This window comes from Rhamphochromis longiceps, linkage group LG14 (assembly GCF_057381845.1).
Source record: "Rhamphochromis longiceps isolate RC_006_pf linkage group LG14, R_longiceps_female_GT1.1, whole genome shotgun sequence".
NCBI classification, from domain to species: Eukaryota; Metazoa; Chordata; class Actinopteri; order Cichliformes; family Cichlidae; genus Rhamphochromis; species Rhamphochromis longiceps.
In genome coordinates this window covers 31,294,744-31,307,265 of record NC_140570.1, presented here as the reverse complement: position 1 = coordinate 31,307,265, position 12,522 = coordinate 31,294,744, and the positions used below count along the sequence as shown (strand labels likewise).

Sequence of the window (12,522 nt, the reverse complement as noted above, 5' to 3'; positions counted from 1 at the left end):
GTAGACAGCCAGATCAAGTTGGTAAGACCACAAGGGGACTGTAAGGATTGTTTAAATCTACAGGTCAACTTGAAAAACCCACCTCTTTTTCTGATGTTTAAGTTACAGTGTAGTTTACAGCTGCCAGCATGGATCAAATGTCAGGAAACCTGCGGCACGGCTGTGATTTTGGTCTATATCACACACAGGCACGTCTCAAGTTTGTCATACAGTCTTGCACATCTGTGATGCCATTTTTAGTATAACAAACCAAAATCACTGTTTCAAACTTCAACTAACTCAGTGGACAAGAATGTGGATGCTGTTGGTAGGCCAGCTCAGATTAAACCCATTTGTGCTCTTGTTAAAAGAAAGCCTTTCTAAAGACAACAAAGACAGTAAGAAAAAAAGAAAGAAAAGAAAGCAAATGTAGTGTCTCACCTGAGGCAGTTTTTAAGCAAAATTCTTAAGGATGAAGACTGGATCAAGTTTTACAATGTGAGACCTCAACATCTGCTTTCTCTGACAGCTTAAGCCATTCATTGTATGTTCACAAAAGCAGTTTTAAAGCAGTATAGTGTATTTATGTTTTTTTAATGTCCAGCAGGTTTAAGGAAGATATCAACCCAGTCACTTTACCAATGTAAGAAATACACTAAAATTGAGCAACATATGGCTTTTGACAATATGACCTCAAACATACCCTTGAAACAATATTCTTCTATGCAATTCATCTAACTGTCATCTCATTAAATCAAAGCTTGTTTCCACCTGAAATTCTGCCTCTGCCACGGGGTGTTTAGATGACGACATAATTATAGGCCATAAAACAAATCACAATATTTCATTCACCAGTTTCCATAAGTCATTTCAGTCCAAAATCTTTTCTTAAAGATTTACAACCTTAAATGTATCTACTAACCTCCCACTTTATATCTCCTTTAATATGATTCTCAGCTGTCTAAGAAAAACTGTATTTGTGTGTAGAATAGGAGCCACATACAAAAAGGGACGATCTGTGATATCCAACCTTATACCTGATATGGAAAATAGTAGCTGACTGGCCTCATATAGGACCATATGAAGACTTTTTTCCTATCACATTCCAATATATACCAAGAGCAAATTCATTATTTAACCTCTTATTCAGTCACTGTATTAGGCAGATAATAATAATTTGCATGGGCATATACAATGTTTTCCTTAGACCCTTACTTTAAAAGCTAAAACTTTAAAAGTTATACATATAATAAATAACTTAATATTATTATTAGCTTTGGCAGTGTTAAAAAAGCCCACAAGCAGCTTCCCAGGCATGGCCTCTGATGATTTTTGCTAGCTGTAAAGCAGAGGTGTCACATGACACATGGGAGAGCCAAAGCACCGGAGGGCTGTGAGAAGCACATCGTAAATCCAAGAAAGGCAGGAAATGCAACAAAAGGACAAAGTGCAACCCTCCAGTCCTCCTGTAAAGGCATAACAGCTCTCCCTTCTGTCACCCCTTCACCAAATGAAATCAGCAAAATTTATTAGTGACAGGTGAATTTCTGGATTGCAGCTAGATTATGGAGTGATGTGTTACAGGCAGGGTATTGCATTACCATCTGCTTGTGTTGAGTACTTTAAAAAAAAGGGTGAATTTCTATCCAAGGAAACTTGGCACACTGTCCATGAAAGATGAGAACGTAAGGTGGCTGCACACAATGGAATGGGTGATGTTTTTAGTTAATGCTTTATTGCAGTACATCTGAAGAAATATAAAACGTGCAAGAGACCAACAACATTTTTGTTACATTCAAAGGGGTTACAGAGGGTGAAACAAATCACATGGTGTCAGACATCTGGTGGTAATATGTCCAATAGCGCCTTTATGTGGCTAGGGACTATTTCTGTGCTCATTCCCTTTTATCCCACCGTTTTCTGAATGATGTGTAAGGCTGCTTCCAGCATCTAGTACAAAATGAAGTGAGCATCTAAATATAATACCTATAACATTAATCAAACTCAGTTATTAATTGTATTCCAGCTGCTTTTTCTACTTACAGTCTTCTCAAAATTAAGTTACAACAAGACAGTTCAATATAAGAACACCAACCTTGTATTGTTCCAGATTTCCAATTAGCAAATTAATTAGACAGGTTCATTTTAGGTCTTATGACGTGAGACTCCACAGCCAGTCTTCATTAGTGCTGATTAGTGTCGCTGCCACAATAGGCCTCTCACTGAATCATAAGTAGTGGGTGATTCCCTACTGTTCCATTGCTCACGCTGCACTTAAAAAAGATGTTACAGCAAGACATCAATATTTCATTCATGCAGTAATGTGACAGCCTTGGATTCTGCATTCACTTTGTAAGCCACGATCATCGTAGCTCAAGAGTTGGCAGTTCATCTTGTAATCGGAAGGTTGCCGGTTTGAGCCCTGGCTTGGACAGTCTCAGTCGTTGTGTCCTTGGGCAAGACACTTCACCTGCTGCCTACTGGTGATGGCCAGAGGGGCCAATGGTGCGATATGGCAGCCTCGCTTCTGTCTGTCTGCCCCAGGGCAGCTGTGGCTACAACTGTAGCTTGTCTCCACCAGTGTGTGAATGTGAGAGTGAATGAATAGTGGAATTGTAAAGCGCTTTGAGGGTCTCGAAAACCGCTATATAAAGGTCCAGATCATCAAGTGGCATTATTATTAATGCCACTTGATGATCTGGACCTGGACCAAGAGAAAATCTCTTGTATGCCTGGGTTGTGGAAACAGATGGCTTGAATATCTCCACACAAATGCAAATCATGAGCTCACAAGTTAACCAGTGTCTGAGGAATGGATTTCCATTATGACAGTGCTGATACTGTAAGATGGAGCAGGGGATTGTTGTGAGTAAATGGGGTGTGTGAATGCTGTGGAATGCTGATACATAGACCCTCTCCCACGATGGACGCCCAACCACTGGCACAGCTGGATTGTGCTTAAACCGATGTGTGTTTGCCACTATTGAGGACATGCAGACAGCAGAGGTGGATTAGTTATTGAGCTTTCCAAAAGAAAAAAACAACAACAAAACTGTGGGGGAAAATATGTTTTTGTTTATACAGGGCAGCTCCAATGGTTCTTTAAAAAGATAGGAAAAGCATAAAAAAATAAATATAATCGTTCAAATGGAGTGAAAACAATTAGTTGCAACTCAAATATTTTTTGTTCCATTTGATAAGAACTTAAATTTATGTTAAATTTGTGTAAACCATGAATCAGCAGAAACAGTAACAAAACACTGCAACAGCCACAAACCTCCACTAGCCACGTTGCCTCTGGTTCACAGTGTGACCAAAATGTGTTACAGACAGGCATAACACCACAGCGACTTAAGATTGTGCGCTCTCTGGAGGTGTGAGACCTCTATAATTACCACTTCATCAGTGAAGTGAGGGGAACGAGAGCCTCAGCAGATTTTCATCTGGGCTGGTAAACAGCTTGCTCTGTCTTTGCTGTGGTTGGACGGTGTGGGTTTGCTGCTGTCTGGCAGACAGACTGCCTGTCCTATATATGCACAGTTATGTCTGAATGCCCTACAGCATGTAGTTCAGAAAATCAAAGCAAACCTGTCTCATCAGCAGAAAAGTTAATGGAGTCGACAAATGTACCTTAAATTGAACTCGCTCTATCAAACGTGAATATTTAATGTTCATGCAAGAATGTGCAGTCATCAGTATTTCTCTTCAACAATAGCATAGACTTGCAAAACCTCAACATTAATTTCTGTTAAACCAAGAAGGCAAAGACATGAAAAGTGTGATTTTTTTAACTTTTACCGCAACCTCAATATACTGTGCAACACAGACTTAGTAGTACTATAGTGAGAGCATAAACACAACCATGTTTCCCTTCTAATAAACACTGGATTGACAATTTCCGCAGACTGCAAATAAAACAGAAGGGCTACTATGATGTCACCCATGACTTGTTAGTTTTTTGCAGCCAGAAGTTGCCATAATTGGTTGAGCAGCTGGAATGCTAACTAAGATTAGCAAGCTATCTCCATGAATGTGCAATGCACAACATGCATATCTGTTCATTTGCACAGACCAATAAACTAACAAGACAGAGTGCACCACCATGTTATTTCTCAGATAATTTAATTAAAAATGGCAAAAGGCACAAACATGAGAGGTCCAGTATAGTGTTTGCTGGCAGCCAGCTGCTATAGCTACCAGTATATCAAAGCAGAAACATAGTTTTTAAAGCTATACAGCTGGGCATATAATAATGTGACTTGCTTTAAGAGCTAGTCAGAAGTGATGTCAGTGACTTTGCTGAGCGCAAGTCCTGAAAGCTGAAGTTCTGAAGGTGAATATTTTGTGTCTTTTTAAAGGACGAAACACTGGCACCAGTTACGTGTTCAGAAAATTAGAATTAGAAATAGAATTAGAAGCGCTTTTTGTCATTATAGAATGTGTAATAAATTTGCAGATTGGCTATGCCTCAGGTGCAATGAAAAAGACAAACATACAGTCATATACAAAGAAAATGTAGAGATAAAAGTAGTAGAAATGTTAGTAGGGCTAAATAAATAAGGTAAATACAAGGTATGGTGAGGTTATTCAAGGTTTGATGTATATGTACTCAGACTATAATATGTGTTACATATCTGGAAGATATATGGGTGTCCAGACTAAAACAGAATAAGAAAGTGAAGTAAGAGCATGTGCTTTTCCCCCCATTTTATATATCTCACATCCAGATGTACAAAAGAAAAGCATCTGCGTGTGCAAACATTTCCCTATAAAATGGCTAAAGTGAAAGTGGCGTGAAAAAAGGAGGAATAAAACATCAAGGAGTGGTACCATTTGAATTTTAGCCTTTAAAGACATGCCTCAGTACTTAATGACCCTTGACCCTGAATGTTCTCAGAATCCTGTGATTTCCCTCTGGCTCATGCTTCTCTGAGCCCCATATTTATGGGCCATGTCTGATCACAGTATCCACCTGTTTTTTTGACATTTCTCTGCTGAAAAGTTTAAATTCTTCTCACATGAAGCTGTTTTTGTGAACGCATTAGAAATTCAAGGATTGGATTACTACAATAAGAAAACATTTATTTAATTATTTATTTATTTATTGTGCAGGCTTGTTTGGAAAGCAAAAGAATAGCCACTGAACAGGCATGGAAAACACACGCATGATTATCATGTGTGCCATGTCTTGCTATAGATCCTGTTTTTACAAATACTGAGTGAATCAGGTTCATTGCATTTTAGGAACTGTAACAAGATAAATGATCCAATATCAGTGACACTGAGATTCCATTTGCACCCTCTTCCCTTTTGCCATCCCACTGTGCCATAAACTGACCTTCCATCGCTTTGTTTCTGACCTTGTGTATGGCGTGCGGTAATTGAGATTCCCAGCTCACGGTTATCTAATTAAAAAATGTCTGTACCTCTTAGAGCCTTGGGCAGGGAGAGAAATGGGAAAGGTGTGATGAAGAGCACAGCTTAGAGGAAGCAATGCATAGAATGACCAAAAAACCTGGGAAAAAAAAAAAGAGAGAACACATCTGGGCTCCGGTACTCATTAGCACATCTAATAGTGAATTAATTAGAGTGTGAGTGTGAATAATGAAGAGTTGTTTCTTATTTGGTTCCAAATATGGAAAAAGTAAGTGATGAGGGTTGAGGAAGGTTTCTAATATTACAGCAAAGAAAAGATTTGGATCTGGTGCTCATACCATGAGATTCACTTTATTCCTTACACACAGTGAGACATCTACAATAATTGTTCCACATATTTACAAGCTTCTACTGCTTTGGGCTTTGTTTCTGATGACTGTGTGTCTGTGGTTAAGACTGTCTGGACTCCATCTGGCCTCTGACCCAAACCACATGATACAGTCCACTGCTCTTTATCACTCATTATTTCCCTCAAACTCAAACCAGCCCAGCATGTCGCTGTTGCCATCTATTGGATGTATCAGTTTATATCTTTGCATATGCAGCTCCAACAAAAAATCATTTATGCTAGCCACAACTAAATTTGATATTTACAATGTAGCGTAAAGCTGCACACAACGAGGTTTCATAAGTTCAGGCAAATGAAACCAGAGAATTATACCAGAGACTTATATAGGCCACATACTTTAAACTACATACAGCTAGATAATTTATCATGACAATATTGCAGGCAGTAGTATTTTTTGTCACACAAATCGACCATGTAATGGAAAAATATGGCGATAAATCAGTCAGTTTATTTACTTTTTTTGCAGAATAAACTGGAATGGTTATAAACCGTTTGCATGGAAAACATTTAGTATATCTGAAATAAATAAGGCACTTTGATCAAATTTTGAGAGGCAGCCAGCTAGATTTCTGTGGATTCTGTTAGCATCCAGAGCAGAGTAAATCAGCCATAAATCCTATAATCTGCCTCATAAATCACAAGGATGAGGCTGTGACAGAAGCAGAACCGAAACCTCAGCAAACAGCATAAAGCTGGTGGTCCATTTGTGGACTTGTTCATGTAAGGGTTCACCAAAGCTCATGTTTATCCATGAATACTGTAAATATACTGTATCAGTTATAAATAATTATGTCATATCTGCTTGGAACAATAGAGCTAACACACTCCTGAGTTGTCTTCTTGACAAGCAGAATGTTGTAAAAACTAAAAGTTACACATAGAGATGGTGCATCTGAGGTGTGTGGAGACAACTTGATGCTAAAAACAGAAAATGTAATATTTTATTTATTAACTGCATGCACTCATACCTGCACACCAGTTTTATGGATTCTGCTTCGAGTTCATGCACTGGCCAACGTGTAAGATCATGAGAGGGTGTGACATGAAAATACAAAAAACCCACTGTGTGCTGACATTAGCTGTAAAAGTACACGTTACTCTTCCAGCGAGAGGAGCTCTGCCTGCACACTCTTAGCAGAGATTTAGTCTCGGATAGCAAATATTAGCTAGTGACATTATTACTTATATCGTCAGAATTCACTTATGCATATCTCTTTATGCTTTGTGTGCTGCTAAATGAAACTTGCATGCAGCAGTCTGCATGCCACATTCAGTATCCAGGAGATGAGTCGGATAAACCCATGAACATTTTATGAGTAACATTTCCCCATTTTCGTGGTTTTTAGAGATTAAACAATTTTTTTCTGTAGAGTGGATAAGGTGACAAGATAAGGCGACTCTAAGGTGACAGCCTGCCACAACAGAAAGGTTAAATGATTATATCACCACATGGGCTTGGATGGAATACAGATGAATATTATTGTGGAGACATAAACCCCAGCATTAGCTCATTTGTTGACCATTTTCACTGGCAGCAAGCTATAAACACTAAAAAACTGATGTGTTATCACTGGCAAACAGCTGTGTATTTACATATCTAGCAGACATAGAGGAACATCTGTGTTCATTTTGATTTGTAATACAAAAACCTTTTAGACATCTGTTAATGCAAAATATGAGGAAAATGCATTAAAAGAAAAACACATAAAATTTGATCACGTCCTATTGCATTGATAAAACTACATTAACACTTTAAGTAGTCCTTAGAATGCAAATAAAACAAGAAAAATATAAAAATGTAGCATATTGTCCATCATTATAACCCTTTATTGCTATGTTTTGAGTCATGTTTTATTGTAATAACCACACATCCTGTTAAATAGATAATTAAGTGGTTAACCAGCTTGGTTCACACAGGGGGCTAGAGCCTAACTCACCCAGCATTGGAGTGACACAGACGTGACACAGACGTCTATGTCACAGACATCTTGGAGTTTGTGAGGCTTCACTCAGAACTAACAGAACCATACACTGCATATAAAACATGAATATGACTTATTAGTTTGTGAAGTTTTTGCTGGAAAGTTTGCCTGGCTTCTTTTTAAGGTCTCATTATACCTGCTGTGTGGGATCTGATGAAGAGCACTGTATGACAAAGATGATGTCAAACTGACATCACAATCTGCTGTCACGAGCTGCCCTTCCTGCTTGTGCTGTACCTCTTGATTTTTGTGAGCTGGCTTGTTGTGCCCCCGCTGCTCAAGCTGGGTTGAAGCACAGATGTATGACTGTGTCCATTTTTACTGTTGTTTTAATGGCGTATCAGAAGCTTAGAGATTCACAGATTATACGGAGAGATATATTTCAACCATTTCCAAAGATGAAATTTTGCAAGGACAAAAAGTAATTTTGAGATTACAATAATAAAGACTATCACTGCCAGGGTACATTTACTATACACCCTCCACAATTCTCACTGTGTTGCCCAAACACAAAAAACACATCAGCACTACTGCTGTTGGTCAGACAGATACACATATTAAGGAGTTAATTTCCCACATTTGTAGACTGAGCATATACAAAGTTGTTCAGTTTATATGTTTTAAATGGTTCAACAGTCTTTTCCCCACTCTTTATCATTCTCTCCAAACACACAGGGACATCTTTCAGTGACAAACAAATACACAAAAAAACCCCCAAGGAGTTGTGATCAACCAACATCTGTGCAACCACACAGTTTCATTAACTCTAATTTAAAACTCAAAACCAACAGACATAAATACCTCACTCGACCCTCTCCTTTTTTCTCTCATTTTGAGATGAAGATGGATTGCAATAGCTGAGTCTCACATGTACATTCATCTCTTCAAAAACAGCTTGCCTGCAAGCTTGAACCTGTGTACACTTCCACCTGGGCATGTCCTTTTTGTCCATTATGTTCACAAATGTCAACATGAAACTGTAGCGAGATATATTAAATTTAACATGAACTGCCCCCTGCAGGCCATTAGAAAAAATGCGGGTTCAAAACACTGCCGGGGTGATTTCTTTGTTCAGGCCCAAAAGCTATGTCCATCTTTTGTGTACAGTCTGTGGTTGGAGATGATGATTGACAGCAGGTGACAAAAGAGTAACAAGTCTGAGTGGATGCTGCAAGTTTGTTTGATAAACACTGAAGCATGGAAACATTTCTTATCTCTTATTATATCTAAAATAGAATTATGAACATGGGCATGAGCAACCAGCTTAAATAACAACCTAGAAACTCTGAACTAAAATTACTTGAAATTTGAAAGTGAAAATGTATTCTAGTCATAAACCAGTCAGACAATACACACCTGTATTTCCCTGCGGATGTTAACTGAGTGAAACTGCATAACTGCATATTAATGTGTATGAGCGTGCTTCTGTCTCTAGATACACAGAAGTTGTTTCGAGCTTAAAAAAAGCACAGCTTTAGAGCACAAACTTGCTGTGGCTGCTGTAAAAAGGCAAATTATCAGTAAATTTGATTGACAGGGAGACTGCATAACAGAAACAAGGCTTAAGCAATAATTTGTACAATTTGCAGAAACAGTCTTTTCTATATTTTCTGGGTAAAAATGTTTCACTTATTCAAGATGATATATTTTATAGAGAGCACACTGTGTGCAGAAGTGCTTCCCAGAGTGGTGTAGGTTTTTGACAGTCTCGTACCTTTTTGTATTTACATTTCACTTCCAACATTTAGTCTCAGTGTAGGTTTCCAAACCAAAAGCCAAACATTTCTTTCAGTTTGCCATTCACTAAAAAAGAAAGAGGGTTCTTGTAAAAAATACTCTAGTGATCTGGTGACTGAGACTACTAATGCACTTTACAGGATTTCCAATTCCTTTGTCAAGTAACTAAATATAACACCAAACGCAACACTTCCAGTGTCATTGCCATCTAAAACTGTTAACAATATCAATTTTCATGCCAACTTGAGACCAGCTCTGTCTCCTTGGGAAGGCAGTGACCTCCTCTAGGCTGACTTAGTGTCTTTTCCATCCCATTCCAGTCATTTAATCTTGGAACAGTATCAAGATAGCGATCTCCCTTTAACCTCCACAGAGGGGACAGACACAGACACAAAGGGACATACCCTGCACTTCATCACTCAGAGTCAAGCAGTGGTGGCATGCCAAACAATCCTATTAGCCAGCAGCCAAAAGCCAGGGACAGCAGCAATGTCCTGAAACAACCGCAGCTCTCATTTGAACATTCTCTCTCCTCCCAACATCCATGCACTCATGTGTCAGCATATATAATGAAGTTGGAGCTACTCTCAGCTTTTACTCTGAGGAAATAGGCAGCTCTATCACTCTGAGTAGCTTTTTACAACTCCACACTGATCAATTAATGACTACGAATGAGACCCGGAGAGATATTCATACAGGAATATTAGAGTAATGCTGAGCGAAAGAAGGACACATGGAACAGGATAATAAACTATGGATTGCAACTCATAGTAAATTCAAAAGCAGAAAGGCACTTTGCAGTCACGTACATATTGATACCTCTTAAAGCTGGCAACACATGCCAAGCTTGCTGGACTCATATAAGTGAGTTATTTCACTCTCATATCCAGGTGCCTGTCACAGAGAAATGAGCTGAGACTCAAACAGCAACCAGAGCAATCAAAGTGGCACACAGTGCTTAGTGCTTCCCAGCTCGTATGTCACAAGTCCCAACAGTGAAAAGAGCAGTAAAAAAACAGCCAGAAAAGAAATGCTGTTGGACACTCTTGCAAAAGAGGAAAAGGAAAGACAAGAAAGAACAAGTAGAGAAAATCTGATGCAGTAAAGGAAGGAGGAGTTACTCACGGCTCCTGTCACCTTTCCACCTCCAGCTTCCTTTGTACTTCCCTGAGCCATCTGCTGGTGCACAGACTCCACTCAACACCTCCACCAGCACCACCAACAAGAGAAGAGGCAGCTGCCCGGTGGCCATGCGCGTCTCTGAAGCTTGCATCAGGGCTACAGCAAAGAGTCAAGGGCCATGGGGAGTGCTGTCCCACTCTCAGACATATTTCACACAGCTGTTTGGTTTGAGAACACCTCCTCCCCGGCTTCCCCTGGAGCGTTATTCTCAGGTCACAACAGTGAAGCCCCAGAAAGGGTCACACAATCACAGCAGAAACCACTCCTCCTCCTTTCCTTGGAAAGATCCTTTTGAAAGAAATAGCCTCGCAGACTGACTGTAATCCCAGCATTGATAGGAAGTGAAAGTAAGCCTAGAATTTTGGAACTTTGTAAGTTTTTTCTGTCTTTGCACTATTTTTCTGTGCCTCACAGAGTTAAGAAGCTATCTGTTGCAGTCCTGGTCAAAGCAGAAGAATGAGCTAGAAACTGTTGAAACAGCAATAAATCCCCTTCATAAACATACATAGCACAAGAAAAAGCAAATGTTTCACCCTCTTGCAAAGCTGAAGTTGTCACACTGATGGTGACACATCCGACAGCAGCTCACGCTTGTCACCCACACCAGGTAGTAGCTGAGTGAGTCCAGGACTGTGTGCAAATGCATGTGTGTCCTCCCCCTCTCTCTTCATCCACCAACCACAGGTCTCAGATCACAAGAGGTAGTGTTGATATAAAAAAAAAAAGAATAAATCACAGAGATGGTCACTTCAGAGCAGCCTTGACTTTGTAAACAGAGCGTCTGAGAGAGGGAGAGAGAGCACATCCACAGAGCAAGTGAGGAGGGAGGGCAATGGAAGGAGAGAGAGAAGCTGAGTGAGGGGGGGTGGGGGTGTGAATAGCAATTTCACAAGTGCAATGGCGCTCTTGTATCCATATCCATGATGCTCATTCATGAGCGGATTTTCAACGTGGCCAGACTGATTGAGCTAACTGGTTATAACATGTGGCATACATGTTACTAGAACAAGATCACAGAAGACTAATGCCTTGCAACAAACAAGACAAACTCTAGGACCTGTATGCAAATAATCAACCGACACGGCTGTTTAAATAAGTAAACAAACCTGCATGACAGCCTGTGTTAGTGCGTGTGACAGTAAGTCTATAATTCAAATTATTACAAAAGTCTGGAAAGGAAGTCAGAACAATATCACTCCTGTGAAACAGATTAAAAAGTTATTATGACACAATAAACGTAAGCTTGTTTCACTGTCAAAGAATCATTTCCCATCATTGAATCAAACTGATGAGTTGTTCAAGTTTAAACAAGTTTAGGCTGGTTTGGATATATATTAATAGACCTAATAATTTAAGATGAATTTTGTATGAAAAAAGCAATTACAGTTATAGAAGCTTGTTTTGCAAGATGTTTGTACCTCTAAAGTCTTCATTCAGGAAAAAAGAACAACATTATTCCACTAAATTACCATGCTTCTTTATTTGAAGTGTAGTAAATACCCCATATTTTGTATATCTTATTAAAAATATATGCAATACACCACACACATACACACATTTGCAAACACATACACGCATTGCAAAAGACTATTTTTATAAAACACAAGCTCAGCAAGTCTGAGTTTCAAGTTACATTGCCCGTTTCCTCCCGCTGCCCCAGCTGTCAGGAGGCAGGTGAACACAGGTTAACGTGGGAATCTGGAAGTGTCAGCAGCACCTCCCCCTCTGCCCACTCCCCACATCTCTTTCACATGCCCTTCATTACTGCTGTGTAATTGCCAAGTGTAAAATACTACACAAAAGCAGCCAAGTCCAAAGTATTTCAAGTATGGGAGGTGAATCTAAAGATAATAACAA

At 39.3% G+C, this 12,522-nt stretch overlaps 1 protein-coding gene across 4 annotated transcripts in view; it reads right to left on the bottom strand.

Moving 5' to 3' along the window:
* Positions 1 to 12,522, bottom strand: part of robo1 (roundabout, axon guidance receptor, homolog 1 (Drosophila)) — a 221,124-nt gene that overhangs the window by 153,257 nt on the left and 55,345 nt on the right. Inside the window, exon 1 of one of the 4 annotated variants that reach the window (XM_085429418.1) lies at positions 10,609 to 11,257. The exons of the other annotated variants lie outside the window; for them this stretch is intronic. Within the exon in view, the coding sequence (XP_085285544.1) occupies positions 10,609 to 10,756 (148 nt within the window). The 5' untranslated portion in view covers positions 10,757 to 11,257. Of the gene's footprint in view, positions 1 to 10,608; positions 11,258 to 12,522 lie in introns of those variants that run through there. 4 annotated transcript variants of the gene reach the window in all.